The sequence below is a fragment of the Rhea pennata genome, chromosome 5 (assembly GCF_028389875.1).
Source record: "Rhea pennata isolate bPtePen1 chromosome 5, bPtePen1.pri, whole genome shotgun sequence".
In the NCBI taxonomy this organism is placed as follows: domain Eukaryota; kingdom Metazoa; phylum Chordata; class Aves; order Rheiformes; family Rheidae; genus Rhea; species Rhea pennata.
Genome location: NC_084667.1, coordinates 62,704,877 through 62,720,822, shown reverse-complemented (window position 1 = coordinate 62,720,822; position 15,946 = coordinate 62,704,877). Strand labels below are relative to the sequence as shown.

Sequence of the window (15,946 nt, the reverse complement as noted above, 5' to 3'; positions counted from 1 at the left end):
TGTATTTTAACTCTGCTGTTAAGAAAAAATTGTATCGGATGCACTGAGATTACCCATGAAGATGGCCCCAAGTGCCCCAAAGGCTCGTCCCCTCTCCCCAGCCGCTGCAGTTGCTCTTACAAGGGACCGCACGTATCCCTACGGCCTCGGACTCTCCCGACAGCGCAGCACGGCCATTGGGCGGGTGAACAACCTGCAGAGGAGCATGGAGTCACCACCTGCCAAGACGCGTGTTGGAAACCACCTAGGAGAGCGACACAGTGCAGCTCAGAAAGCAAAGCAAGCTGCTGCTCTGAAGGTGTGAGCTCATCTCCGACAGGGACCCCCGGAGCAGAGGGCCACCAGAGTCCCACCAGCATCTCTGACTCTTTATGAGTATTTCTCTAATTTAACCTAATCTGTAGCCAAAGCTGGGGTGAAAAAGAAAGACTCTCAAGATGTCTAACTGAAAAACACCTAATTTGTGCTGAAAATTAAATACACAGTTGTTTTTCAACACCAGGTCTAGGTATCACGTTCAGTCCGTGCACACAGTTCTCACTGTGCCGGTTCCAACTTCCCATATTTAAAAATAATGTAATTTTGTATGTAAACATATTGTTGTTCAGATCCACCTCTAGCAGCTCACAGTAATTCGGTTTCCACCTGTATTTCATTTTGAAATCTGTTGCTTCCATTTCAGACCTGAAGAGCAGCTTGTGTGTCCAAATAACAACCTATTTTTTCCTATAATACCTAATAAAAGATATTACCTCTATCTACAAACCTCCTCTTGATTACTGAGAAGAGATTTATAGCCAAGAAGTGTGATGGGATTGCATAAGTGTGAGAAATCTCAAAAAAGGGTATTCTTTAATCAAGAAGGAAGAAACAAGGGCTTTTGTTGAGGGAGCTGAGGATGTGTTTCAAAAAAAAAAAAAAAAACAATTGTCAGTCTTCTCTTTATGCTGTTCCTCAACTTGACTATGAAAAATCTCTTCAAAATTGGTGAATCCAAGCATAAAAAAAATATAAAACAGTGCTGCTTTACAGTGTACACAGTCAGCAGATCAAATCCTTGCCTTTTAGTGAGTACTGGCAGGAGATCCTTGAACCTGATTTGCTCTACTGAATACCATTAAGTTCAGATTAAATAATGCTGACTCCAATGAAAATTACGGTTTCTAAAAAGCACAAATGAGGTTATGTCCTGGATGACAAAAAAGGTCAAAATCACATTTTAGGACACAACACTGACCATTTACACAAGTTAGAAACAAATTCCCAATCCATTTTTCACTTCGTCGTCCAATAGAGCGTCATGCTTAGGTATCATCAGGGGCAAAGAAAAAGAAGAACCAGTGACCAGATCTGCATGATTTTAATGCTTCCAAATTAGGCCAGATTAAAAATCAGAGGAGACGTTTTTGAAGTATAACATTCAAAAGTCTTCTGAGTTTTTCTAGTTTTCGACATCTCAAAGCTTTCCTGAGCTTTCACCAGGGAGGATATGTGATTTAATCAGAGCACGATACAGAAGCCTGACACTCCCAAATTGTGTTCCCAGTTCTGCCACTGACTCGCTGCGTGACCTTGGGAAAACGACTGAGATGCCCAAGCCTCAGTTTACGCCACAGTTTCAAGAACAGGTTGAGAATGCCTCTGTGTGTCCTCCTCTACGGGGAGCTGTGAAGTGTAATTAAATTCCAGCCGGGGCTTTGAAGTTGTCAGAGGCAAAAGTGCTACATAAACCTCTCCTAATTAAGCTTGCATTTAATATTCTGGTAAATATACACACTATTACAAGAAACTCTAGCTTCTAATGATCCTGCAGTCATAAAGCTTGACCAGTACCAGAGCCGACCACAGAATTGATGCAGGCAACACGAGAGAGAGGAAGTCCCCAAAAATGGTTGCTAGCTCACTCTAAGGCTGGCATTTTAACACTCAACATTTTAAAACAAATTGCAGGTCCACTGGTGCTGGTCCCACTCCTGCTCTCCTATGGAAATCAGTGAATCATTAATTCAATACCTGACACCAAAATCAAGCCAGCATACCAGACCGCTACCAGACCGCTCAACATGAGATAAACCCAGAACTGTACAACAGAAAGGTGGAAGGGAATACTTTTCAGCAGCATTTCACATCAAATTAGCGTCTTGGTTAATAATGCATACGGCAACTTTTAAAAATGCTCTGTTCTGCCCATCGTTCTGATTTATGTCACTAGATGCACGCTGACATAGCAGTGCTCTGGCATTGCATGGCTGTTCTTAACTTGTGCTGTCCGAGAAGAAACCTCTGAGCAGACACAAACTTGAGCTCCTTTACTAGACTTCATTTGTGCAAGTGCTCATATGCTTCAGTACATCCATGCCAGTGCACAGACCACAGAGAAAGGAATGCAAGTAGCACAAGACTTGGCCAAGGTAGCATCTACATTAATACACCTAGAGGGATGGTCCGCAGTCACATCATAACTCTAATGGAGCTGTATACGCTGCGCTTGACCAGCGCTTCGCAATGGACCGAAAGGGTAAAATGAATAATTTTATGCCCATGCGGTTCTGAAACAGTCCTGTAACTACCTGCCTCCAGGCAGAGCCGCAGATGAGCGGCTGCAGGCGTTCTTTACGTATTTGTTTAGCCAGAGGATTACCACCACCCGAGACACACTCACCCCCGTATCCTCGCCCCGGTACCTCTGCCGCACGCCTAAAGTGCCACAGAACCGTAAAGCCGGGCGACAACGGCCGCAAACCCAATTAACGGAGAACGAGAAGGTGGAAAAACGAACTCAAGAGAGAGGACAGAGACGCGTATGCGACGCCCGCCACAAACGTGTTAAACGCAGCCACGACGGCGATGTAAGAAGAAGTTCGGGCAGACGAGGAAAGCAGCAGGGAGGGAGAGCGCAGGCTGGGCAGGGCGGGCTGCCCGGCGGCAGGGCAGCGGGGGAGGCTCCGCGCCCGGGGGCGGGCGGGCGGACGGACGGACGGACGGAGGGATGGAGGGGCGGACGGAGGGGAGCTCTCACCACTCGAGCGCCGGACGATGTTCTCCAGGAAGGTGTTCTGCGGTGCCACCAGCCCTCTCTTGCCCCCCGGCATCCTGCAGAGCCGGGCTCGGGGGCCGGCGGAGCGCGGCGGCGGCGGCGGCAGCGGCGGCGGCGGCGGCGGGGGGGGGCCGGCGGCGGCTCCTGCGCCCGGTGCCCGTGAGTCGCGCAGGGGCGGCCGCGGCCGCTCATGGTAGTGGCGCCCCCGCGGCGGCTGCAGCGCGGACTGGGGCCGCGCCGCGCACGGCGCTGCCCGCGCCGCCGCCCGCGCCCCCTGCGCCTGCGCGCCCGCCCCGCAGCGGAGCCGGCCGCCTGGCCCGGGGGGCGGAGCGGGGCGCGGGACCCGCCGCCCCCCCCCCTTACCCCAATTCTCCAGGGCTTTTCGGTTTTTTCCTTTTTTTTAAAAAAAAAAAAAAAAAAAAGCTGTTGCGAAGTTTTGTCTTGGCCACCGGGAGGGAAAAAAAAAAAAAAAAAAAGCTAAAACAGGGCATTTTCGTAATATGTTTTAAGCCAGGATTCTCATGCTTTCAGCAGCTGGGTGTTGGCAGAGGGAAAGGATGACAAAACGTCCTATGCCATCACAGGAGCTGTCTGCACCGATAAATATTTTGCCTGCAAGTAACTAAAATGAAGTGTCATGAATCTCCCAGGTGCAGCAGGTGAGAGAGGTCAGCGCCAAGAGGTGGATTTCATGGCCAGAGCCCTCTTTTCTATCATTTTATCCTGAGCCCCAGGCCTGCCGTGTCTGTCCTGTGCCAGGGCCCCAAAAGACCAGATGAGTCAGTGCAGGAAAGACAGGAGACGCTCATTCCCAAAGGCGCTTCCCCGCTCCTGACCCAGCCACATCTCTCCCTCCAGGTCCTTCCTTGGAGGGCCTCTTTAAAGGTATGGAAAATAAAATCCTGGATGGTAACTCTCCACGTGGCACTTCTGCCTCTGCTAGTTTTGCACACAGTTAGAAACTAGAAAGGATCATAGAAAGAAGCAGTAGCGCTTCTCCTGGAGGATATTATTGCACATGATGTGGAAAAAAAACAGAATTTTTTTCCCAGCCTTTCACTGTTTTCAGCACTCCCCCTTTCCCGTGCTTAGCCCTTGGTCCAACAAGTCACACTGAGGTCACCTGAGCCCCTCTGCGTGAAGTTAGGCAAACACTTGAAAGCTTTGCCACGTCAGGCTCTTTTAGCTGGAGCACCGGCCACAGCCCAACAGACAGCTGCTGAAAGAAGAGGTCTGGTTCTGTTTTCATTTAAACAAATGCAAATCAGGAGCAATTCCATGACAATCAGCTGGTGAATGCTGATACAAAACCAGCTTGAGAGTCGAACCAGACCCTATTTGTCAAATGCTTATTGTTTCCCCATCAGCTCTGAAATTTGCAGCGCTTTCAGAAGAGAAGCATGGTTTAGAAGATGCTCCTGCTGAGCTCTGCCCCAGATACAGGAAAACTTGGCTCCTGGTAATTGGTATGTGGTGCACAACACCTTCGTTTCTTTCAAGTGAGCAATAAAACATCTGTACATAGGCAAAATACTGTGCGACTGATCGGTCTGGATAGCATTGCCAGATCCTCCGCTCCTTGGCCAGTTCAACCCCATTTGAATTATTCTATTCATCCTTGTTCTGAAATTTAGAATTGCCTGCATAAAACTGCGCGCGCACACACACACACACACACACCTTGAGTACTGCAATAAACCTCTTTCCTGTTTACCCCTTTTCTACATAGCATCTCCATCTTAAAGTGGCAGTCACCTCCAAGAGTCAATTTATTCTCCCTGCTTCACTCCAAATCTCACTTTTATATTTTGCTATTTTAGTTCCAAAGGTACTAACTGAACAATAAGTTATGGAGAAGCACAAGCTCCAAAAAATACATCTTTAAATGTCACAGCTGTCTAGCAGCATAGAGACAGGGCAAGATGTGTGGTAGGGTGCTTTCCTCCTTTTGAGTACTTACATTAAGGTAGCAGAAAAATCTCTAGAGAACACCTCACCTTTTCCTGAAATGCTAGCTGAGGATAATCTTGAAAAGAAGAATCTGGCAGAGAAGAAAGTAAACTGGGAATTAAAAAGAGCCTCTTGTCTTCTTCTGAGGGTCTTCAAATTATGCATGGAAGCAGCATCAAACTACCACGCAGGAAGCTGTCAGAAAGGTTTGAGGTCAGTGTAAGTGAGAAAGAGGCAGCTAAACAGTTTCTTCCCAAAATCTCAACCAGCTGTTCTTAAAATGAGCAAAAAATCCATCATGGTTCCTAATATGTTATCTTGCCCAGAACAGGTAAGACAACACATTTGGCATTTTAGAGAATTATTGTTAAAAAAATAAATAAAAAAAGATGCAACCCAAAAATAACAGTATTCCTGCTGGAAGATCAGAGGGCCTGGATTCCTAGTTCTTTTCCTTCTACCACAGCCCTCAAACTTGATTTCTTCAAGCAAAGAAACAAGTTTTCCCAAATGGTGCTAAAATAGAACAAGCACATCGGTATACTGGAGTAAGAGAGTAGTCATCATTTGTTCTTCTTTTACTTCACCATTTCTTTACTCTAAAATTTAACACACCTGCTTGGGGTACGTTACCTCTTTAATAGTATTTCTAGAACAAGCACAATTCTCTATATCCACTGAGCTGTGGGCAAACATCAGCTTCCACAGCAAGTGGAGAGAGCATGTGTTATAAAGTTTAACTACCTCAGGTGAAGAGCTGACCCTGTGAATCTAAACCGACAGGAGTGGGTTATTTTACTTCAGGGAGTATTGAAAAATTTTAGAACTGGTTCTTATTCACAGCACAGACCTTTAAATGTATCTTCCATTAATTTTATGAATTAAAGAATCATCACCTTGGACTCAAGGGTGTTCTGGAAGAGGAGGAAGCCCTAGAAAGTCATATAAACAGGTCATACACTGTTCTTTGATGATCCACTCCAATGGCCTGAGTCATTAAAACATACAAGCTGCTGAACCTATGCACAGCATTGCCTTTATTTTCAATGTTTATACATAGTAAGGTGAGTCAGGTTCCCTGGGAGCAGTAGAGGCACTAGGCAAGAACCACCCATATAGGTTTTATAAATATTCTTTTGTGAGCAGGACTGAGTGACAGGATGCACTTGGCAATGCTCAGAGCTGCTTTGTAACCCAGCTGTACATCAGCACGCAGAAGGTTTCACATTCTGAGAATAATAATCAGGGTAACCACAAGTTATTGTTATGGATAACACTATCAGTATGAGTTACTCTGTGGACACCCAAACCAGCATTGCTTGATTTCCAATGGATTTGTCTCATGACTTACGGATTTTATAGACTGTTGAAACAAAGGCTCAAATGGGAGACAGATGCCAGACATTCAGATGGGAGGTGTTCCAAGCAACTGAACTGCAGGAAGCAGAGGTAGTTTGCTCCCTCAAGCCAAGGGAATCCACACAAAACTGTGACAAAAGAGTTTTCTGATATCTAACAAGACATGAGCTTCTTATCAACCTTTTCCCATGGCTGAGGCACTCCTACTGTCACACACTGGAATGAGACAACAGGGGAGCTCGTACTGCAATGTTCTGGTCTTCAGCGGGGACAAATATAAGGTCATTCTCTTCTATTGGGTCCAAATAAACACTCAAGAAGCATGCAGGTGACTCATTGGGAATCTGTAGGATACAAACACCTCTGAGCCCATTGCCATTGAAGTTACTAGGGGAATGTCAACGGATAGCCTTGTATACGTGACAGCGTTTCTCCACTTTTTTGGACAACAGCCTTCAGAAAGCAGTAATAACCACTGCACATAGTTACAGCTCAATAATACTACAAGCACAAGATGCAGGACATAGGGTCATGTTCTGCAGTCCTCATCCAGAGCTCCTGTGAAACCAGATGCCCACCTGGTGGATGTAAACATAGCTTCACTGATTTCAGCTGATACGCTGACTTCCAGCAAGTTTTCCTGTACTGACATAACAGTGAGTTTTCCCATAGCTGCCTTTCACAATGGTCCGCAGAGAAAAATGTCCTGAAGTATTAGTGACAAAGCAACATGAGTCCTTCTGAAAAGAGGTAAGAGTGAAAATAGTGCAGTTTCTCAGCTAGTAACTAGTCAGCTAGTAACTAAGAACACTGTAACAGCTTCCAGTGAAGATATCCAAATGAATGGAAGAAAACCGTGAAGAGTCTTTCCTCCACAGAAATGCAATGCAGAGGTGATTTGAGATCACCGCTGAGTCCAGTAAGGGAAGCCTGTACCTAACATGGGCAAGAGAGGCAAAAACAGCATTCTCCAGGTAGAGTTCCAGGGGAAGTAGTCAAAAAAAAAAAAAAAAAAAAAAAAAAAAAAAAGTTTAAATGCTTATGAAAACTGATTGCTACATGCTCCACCTAAATTGTTCATGACTGATACATCAGAAATGCAGTTATTCACATCATTTGGAAAAAAAAAAAAAAAAAGAAAGGGGGGAAATAAGTTACTCTTTCTTTCCTATTTCTTTATTTTTCACTTTCTACCCCATTAGAAATTTGAAAGAGTGGTTTGATGGACAAGAAGCCAATAAAAACCTGACATTTGTTGAATTTAGCGTAAAAACAAAAACTGATGGAAAAATACTGAGGAAGCCTCATAACTAAAGTACTTGGTGCATCTGAATTGGTACCAATGAGAGTTTGGGGCTCTGTTCATTCTCCGATGCTGTCATATTGTACAGTTAAGTCCAGACAGCTAGACCCAGAGATTATACCTCTCCTGTCCCTTAGGCAGTCCAAAGCAAAGGGATACAGACCCTGCACAAAGAGGCAGCATTTGGAAAAGGTTAGACAGTCACACACTCTAGAATTAGGGAGAACGATGGCTTTCTGTGTATCGGGCATCACGCATCTCCGATGCACTCAGAGCAGTGCTCAGTGAATGAGTAACTATTTAGTATTTCCTCTTTATACTTCTCATTCAGCTTGTGGCCCTGTGCCACATTCCCGGGACACCAGCCAAACTCCACTCCAAGTATGGAATGATTAGTTTCTTCATGGAGCTCATCCCTAATCTCCTGGTGTTTCATATGCATCAATGAACTTCTACATTTTACCCTGTCATACAGGGATCAGACAAGAAACTGGGGCACAATGAGATTAAGGTCAAAATCATCTGGTAATTCAGAGTGCCCAACCTGGGACATATGGGATCCCATAGCAGAGGAGTCGCACATTAGCAGACGATTACGTGTTCAGTGTCCACTGACTTCAACTGGAGTAGTGAGAGCAAAGCACTTTTCTGTGCATTTCCTGCAAGGTTATGGAAAAAGAAGAAAAAAGAATCACAATGGAAAGAGTGGATTGCTGGAGAAGCGTTAGGTCACATAGCTTCACGCAAGAGACTTGTAGCAGATTTAACTATGCTAAGTGTACCTTGCTTTTAACATGAGACTCTTTTTATAGACCTTGCCTTAATGCTTCATACCTTTCATTTTCTCTAACAAGAACAAGTACACCAAAGCACCACCGGCTGTGACCTTCTCTTCTGTGCAACCAAAGTTGTACAGAAGCTGCAGTGGGGAAGATGTACATACACACCTACATTTTTATATACATATATATATATATAAACATTATGTGGGATGTAATGGAAGACTGTCACAGTGAATATATATAAAAGGCAGAAGCAACCATCATTTCGGCATTACTTTGCTTTGGAGTACTTGACTTTGTAACCCTAACTTTCCTTTTTCACGGGCTTTTCTTAAGCCAGAATCTGATGCTTGGGAAAAAACCTTTATGATATTGTCATCTTATTATAATATTGTTTTTCATATTCCTTTACCTGCAAAGTCTATGCTTTGTTTATCATCAGTCCAGTTGTGCAGACATCATGGGGGTGGGAAGGGGCATAAAATCTTCCAAAATGACCTAAAATTACATCTATAATGTAACACTGCCACAACTTTCAAGGTCCCATTATCACAGTGCCAGCCAGGTGCTGCCAGGCCCAAACCAAAACTTCCGCAGGCTCTGGCTACACCTCGCTGAAAAGCAGGGAATTTCCTTATTTCCAAGGGAACTAAGTTCCTATTCCTAACCCTGCAAGGAAAACAGATTACAGATACCGCAACATATTATGGAGAGAGAAGCAAATACTGTGATAGGAGTGAAAGTTTTCCGTATCTTTGACACTTCCAGCAGCGAAGAAGGTGGGAGAGGAGGAAAGTTGTTTGGGGGTTAACCTACAAACTCAACATCCCAGCGTCATGGGGTGGCAGCTTACAGCTGCCCCAGAGGTGAGGTTAGGGACCGGGGTAGATCGGAGTCAGTCACAGGAGCCAGTACCGTAAGTGGCTGGCAGTCAGCGAGTCGAAAGGGTACATGAAATAACGGAGGAAAAATGATTCTGGCACAAGGAGATCAGTGTCAGCCATGCACTAAGAGCTCTGATGGGCTTGTGGCCGTTTCCCCTTCCAGGGTTTCTTCCTGAAAAATACGGTGATCGGAACTGATAATTTCTTGTCAGACTTTTATAGAGATAAATCTCTTTTATAGAGATAAATCACCAGATTACAGAAAGCCAAGACAAACAGGCTGATGTCCTTCACTTTTTTTTTTCCCCCTAAAGGGAAATATTTCTGTCCACAAACAGGTAGTGCCTGAAATAACAACCATGCGAAGGTGGAACCTCACAAAGAATTCCTGCCCTTCAAGAATCGTACCCTTCGGGTTATTTCTGCCAATAACTGAATCTCCACAGAAGAGATCCAGAACAGGCGATAAACCCCAGTTGCCATCTGAGAAGAGACGCTTAGTGTTCAGAGTACTGTGCAGCTAACAGCACCTCGCAGGAGCATCTTCCATTTCTCTCAGCCTTTCTGACTAGCGGAGCCTGAATCCTAAATTACACCGGTCCTGGCAAAGGCTGTGGATGGCAGCGCAGCACCGGACAAATTTGCACTCCACTTTCCTTCCCAGAACCGGCACGTGTTAGTCCCACCTTCAGCACCGCTTCTGGCCCCGTCTCTGCGCGAGAACCGCGCTGAGGTTCTGGAGTCTCTTCCGAAACGGGCAGGAGCTACAGCAAAAACCTTCCCCGGGGCTCGTTCGCCACACTTACATGCTGCAGGGATGCCTCTGACAGCTTGAGGGCTGTGCATCAGGTACACCGGCGAAATCGCAACACTTCCTGGCGGCTGCGGCATCGACATAAATGGATGACGTGAAATTATCCTGAAAATTATACACTTAAAAAACAAGAAAGGCGTTAAGTACAGCGTTTACTTCTAAGGTAGACAGTCTAAGTTAAGCTTTTTATATGTTGTGGGTAAAATGTGATAATAACAGTGATGCAGTTGAGAACAAGTTGTTTTTTTAAAAAAAAATTTAAACCCATTTATACACACTTGTTTAAGAAAATTGCCTTTGGAAAGGAAATTACTTACACTGGAGCTTAGCTCAGCAGTGAACCTTTGTATGAATTTTCATTAAAACTCAGCAGGGGGCTAAATTTCGAATTTAAACATATTTGTTAGTAAAATTTGTATTATTGAAAAGCCTGAAAGTCTCAGCAATGAAGGTACCATACCTACATTTGTAAAGTACCTTTGGCTCAGAGATTGAGCTAGACAAAAAGACAAGGGAAAAATGCTGTTCTACAGATAGCAAATGGATATGGCAGGCTAGAAAATATCTGGGAGAGAGCCCGCGATCAGACTCAGATCCTCTTAATGCCAGCCTGATGCTTCCTGCACCTGCCCAAACTCCTTTATAAAGACAGAGACGGCACAAGATGCAAGACAGCACCAGCCTTTGCTTGCATGCTCTTCCTCTTCGCAAAGTCTGACATGTAAACCTTAATTTCCAGCACCAGAAAACCTTTCAACCAAGCCCAGTGCTAATGTGGCCTACGCACAATTCAGCTCTATGGGCTTGGGATGGGTGTTAGATGGTTGTCTGCTTTTTTTGGTCTTTAGATTAATTCTGTGCAAGTTTTCGTACTGATTTTCACTGAAGCAGAATGAAGTCCTTAAATTGGTATTTATAATATTGATTTTTTAGAGAAGTTAAGAAACTTAGCGTGGAATTGCCTTTTCTTGGTGCAGTTAATCTCAACCCATCAACTCCCTGGCAATGTTTTCTTGCATTAAGTTTTATTAGGATTTACTGCTGGCTCTGCAGAAAGCATAGCATAGACACAGAAGCTGCTGACACACAAACCTTTCATAACAAGTAACAGTGCTGCTATTCTAGCACTTCTTTAGAAAGCAGTAACATCTTACATGACTAATTGATTAGCATGGAAAGAGTGTCCTGAATTTGCTGTTCTGTTGGATACACAGAATAACACAACTTTTCACTAACACAAGCAGGTCCAACAGGTGCAATCCTGTTTAAAGTGCAATTCAGGCCGAGTGGAGTATTGAAGTGCATTCAACTCTGCCCTACAGGAAGGAAGGATGTGCCAGAGCATTGACCAAGCAAGTTTCAAAAATCTTTCCAGATAATCTGCTTGCTTCCCTTAAGTCTACAAATATGCCAGGTAAGCAATCTAAGATAAAACACACTTCTGTTTCTATAGTGGGTGGCCAGGCTGAAGCCTGCAGACATCCCTGCAGAGTGTTTATAACCCATTTAGTGGCTCTCCATGACGATACTTGGGAAATGCTGATCAAGACCTTTAAAATGCACTAGCCTATACCCACAGCAAACTTTCAGGTTTTGAAATTTTACAGACAAGTTACACTCCAGCAACATCAGCTAACTGGTGAGAGTACCACGCAGCAAGAGATTAGCAAAAGATCGTGCAGACTACAGAAACTACACCCTGGAAATGCAGAGGCAAAACTTGCTCCGTGAATAGAAAGTAACTGAGCAGGATCTAAAATGCAGATGAGGGAGAGGAAGAGATGAGGACCCCCACATCACTCCTTGTTATCTGCTCTCCTTTACCCAATTACAAAGTGCTCCTGTGTTGAAGCAGCTCCTGTGCTGGGAAGCTCACCTACCTGCTTTTGAACTTTAGCTGCAAACAATCGCTGCAGATGTCGAGCAGATAGGCAGATACATGCAGAGGTAGGAGCAGATTTCAAGAGGAAGCTATGGAGCAACTACCTTCTAGAAACTCAGCCTTTAACATCTTCAAGCATTTCATTTACTTACGAGGGCTACAGGTCTACAATCTGATACAAGCAATTCAAACTAAGCCAACTAAGTCTGCTATGTGCCGTTCAGACTAAGTCTACTTTCTATGCAGTGCATTGAAAGGAGTCTGGCTTGTCCTTCAGCTTCAGATATGTCACTTAAAGGAGCCATCCCTGAGCCTCGTTCTGGGATGTCTCCCACGACCTATTTAATAATGCAGAGATGTCTGCTGAGATACAACATACAAGCCAGGCAAAGAAGCTGAGGACCGAAACACCAGGCAGCACCACAAGCGTCCATGCCCTCCTTGTATTCCTTCCAGCCAAGGAGGGTGAGATATGCTCCATTACCCTCTCTGATCCATGCTCCTGTGCAGGGAATCCAGAAGTTAAGCCCTTGGACCTAAGGGCAGTGGGAGCCAGTACATGGGAGCAACCCTGGCACTGTAGAAATGCTGTTGGTAAAAAATTCCATTTCCAAGAGAAGAGTTTGAGGTTAGGGACACCAGAGAAGACACTAGATGAATGCATGTATTGCTTCCTATGAGGGCAGATGGTTAGACAACATATGACCCTCTTTGCTTCAGGCACCATCTAAAGAGAGCTGCCGAAAAATGAAAACTGTTCTTTCCACTATCACTTTCAGGTTTACAAAGTTATACCCATTTTTCTTCAGCCAGCATTGTGCTTTACTTTATAAGCTCTCTTACCTCTGCAGAAATCGCTGCTACAAGACTGGCAGCATGCATCTGTGTACCCTGCACCTTCATTCTCTCTAGATACAACCAAGCAGACTCCCCTTGCCTCCCTCCCACCTTTTTTTCTTTTTTTCTTTTCTTTTTTTTCTTTTTTTCTTTTTTTTTTTTAATAATGGTAGGAATATTAAGAGGCTCTGGGGAATGGAAATATTACATGCTAATATTCTTATCAGAATTTCACTTATCTGACCATTGGGGGAAAAAAATGTAACTGTTGATTCACCTTGAAAGAAACTAAAGTTATTAGGTTATTTAAAACCCATTTTAGCATAAAGCAGGTAATTAAATCAACTTCAAAACTTAGAAAATCTGTGCATTTTAAGCTAATAATGAGTTTTGACATTGCTTTATGGAAGCAATTCTCCTCAGCTGTATCACCTAGCTGTGTTTTAACATCTATTTCCAAAACCTAATATTATATAATCTCAAATACAGCTCAAGTTAACCATAGACTGTAGAAAACAATTCACCTAAAACAGCTATCCAACTGCTTGAATGTGACAGGAGCAAAGATCAGGCTACAGTTTTCCAAATTAAAGTGTGAAGAAAAAGAGAGTTCCTTCCTCTATAACCACTGCTATAAATATCAAAAACGGTATCTCACTCCAAATGTGTGTATGAATAGTCCCACATACAGAAGCAGAAGTGAGAGGTTATAGCCACGGTAATTATCACTGTAATAAATATTGCTTTCATGTTCAGAGACTGCAATTTGTTTGTGCTGTGGCTCCTTGCTGAAGTCCTTTGTACTCAGGACTCAACTCAGGGCACGGTTCCTGCCATAACGAAGAGCTGCTGTTGAAGAGCTGTTGACTGCTGCAGAAGTTAATTTCTATCACAAAAAATATAATTGCAGCCTTACTTTATTTTCTTGCTAGAAAACTGGAAGTCATCAAGACCAACCAATCTGCACTAAAATCACCTTTTTTTTTTTTTTTTTTTTTTGTGAGCTGCGGGTCGTACAAAAACCGCACGGATTATCAGTCTCACGTATCTTCATCTTAAAAGAGACAAACGCTACACCTGATTAGGACCTGTATTAGCCTGTTCTACTTTATAACCCTTTCGGAAAAGCAGAGCCTAGTCCTACTCCTTTGTAGTGTATTAGGATTCCAGTCTTGCAGTTTTCAATCAAGCAACTTGCAGACATTTCTCTGCTAAGAGTAGAAATACACATTAAATAAGCATGAACCTAATGCCCCCTATTGGTTACATATAGCTAAAGAAAACAGCCAGGTGCACATAAGGGTTCTTCTGTATCCTAATGCTGACAAAGTCATTACCAAACATCTGAAATTTTTTACACAGGCACAGGGATTATGCTCCAGATTTATCTGGATGCACTTCTGCACCCCACTGCATGTGAAGCTTCTGTGCCTAGAAAAGCAGCCCTAGTCTCTGGAGGACTTTATGACGACCTGTCCTGGAGGCACAGGAACCACACATGCCAATCAGAAGTCATAAAGCCTAGAGCCTCCTGCTTTCCTGTGAAAGCAGGCCAAAAAATGCTGATACAAGGTCAGATAATTAAAATTTTTAATAAGGTGTTTTTTACATAGTTTTTCCACAATGCAATTCAGTAGTTTCTGAGGAGACAAACAAGTTGGAAAATAAGAGTGTTTTCAGCCAGCTTGGTTTTCCTCAGTGGTTCTGTCCTAAATTTGAAATTTCCTCTTAAAAAAAAATCAATAAAAAGCAAAAACAAAAGATCAAAATGAAATGAAGCATTTCTTCCATGCAAAATGTGAAGCACCTTTGACTGCCAGTATTGCCATGGATATAGTTAGGTTTTTGAGGTGTGCCGCACCTTCTGCTATTCTTCAGGTGCATGATGTTTGGGGCTTACCAGAAAGGCAGTCCAGAACCAGGTATCATCATCCACCAGCCTCACCACCACCTTCCAGAGCCACACATGATCTCCCCTGGGCTGGTGGCCAAACCACAGAGCTGAAGCGGCTTGCTGGGGTTTATGCTGTGAAACCACAGCAGAAGCAGCCACAGGGGGCACAAATCCTGGTCCATCCTCTCACCCTGCCTTTGAGGAGCCTTTCTCCCACCGAGGGGTAGCCTCACCTCCGTCCTTGGGTTAAAAGCATACCAGCAACAGCAGAATTAGGCCCAAGAGGAACAAAAACTGTACACAAAATGACAGAAGATGAAAATGCAGGGGGGACACCAGGAGGCATTTTGTGACTGCTAGCAGCCAAGTAAATGCCGATTGCTTCGGAAATACAACTGCACCTCGGGATCTCCCTTCACCCTTTCTAAAGGAATAAAAAAAAGCAGTCACATGCAATAAATACCCAAACCAGCCTCATCTCCCTCAGTCACACCACACACAGCCTAAACCACTACTTTTGGCTTGTTCTGTTTTAAGGACAGCAGAGTTATTCCTTGCAGCTGGTTGCCTTAAGCCTCTGCAGCTGGCTGGCAGAGCTGCTCCTAGGCGGAGAGTCACACCTTGGCCCTAGGGAACTAGAATTATTATTACTAATTCTAATAATAATGGGAGCTGCCTCCCAGCCTCAGCAAGCCCTGTGCTCCGGCAGCACCTGGGGCCATCCAGACCTGTCCAGGCTCACGCGTGCTGTGTTGAGAAAAGGGGCAGCTGACACTGTTTTTGATATTGAGCCTTGGGGGAAAATGCCCAAAAGCAAATCCTCAGGTCACCAACCCTCCAGACACATCGGTCTGCTGCTGGATTTGGCCAAAGCCAGGATTCGAGCCAGAAGTCTCCCCGTTCCCCATTTCTCTAACAGCTGGGTGAGAGCAGAGAGCTTCCTCCTTTGAATGAGGAGTGATAAAACGGTGGCTTTCCTTAATTACATCAGAAGAACATTGAGAATGATGGCACAACTGGAATTACGGTATAAAACACAGACGACCAAGCTTTAAGCAGTTCTTTTGATTGAATCCAGCAAAGCCTATTACATAATAAAAGTCATCACTGAAACAACTTTACAATATCCAGTTTTTCCTTCACTAAAACCTTTAGATAAAATCATCCTTCACTGGATGATTCCTTGGGCATTCATTAATGAAAT

The 15,946-nt window shown here is 44.2% G+C and overlaps 1 protein-coding gene across 1 annotated transcript in view; it reads right to left on the bottom strand.

Moving 5' to 3' along the window:
- KCNH5 (potassium voltage-gated channel subfamily H member 5) overlaps nt 1-3,092 on the bottom strand; it is a 155,775-nt gene extending 152,683 nt beyond the window's left edge. The window contains exon 1 of the mRNA XM_062576827.1: nt 3,020-3,092. Within this exon, the coding sequence (XP_062432811.1) occupies nt 3,020-3,092 (73 nt within the window). The remainder of the gene's footprint in view (nt 1-3,019) is intronic.
- Nucleotides 3,093-15,946: the final 12,854 nt, after the last annotated feature.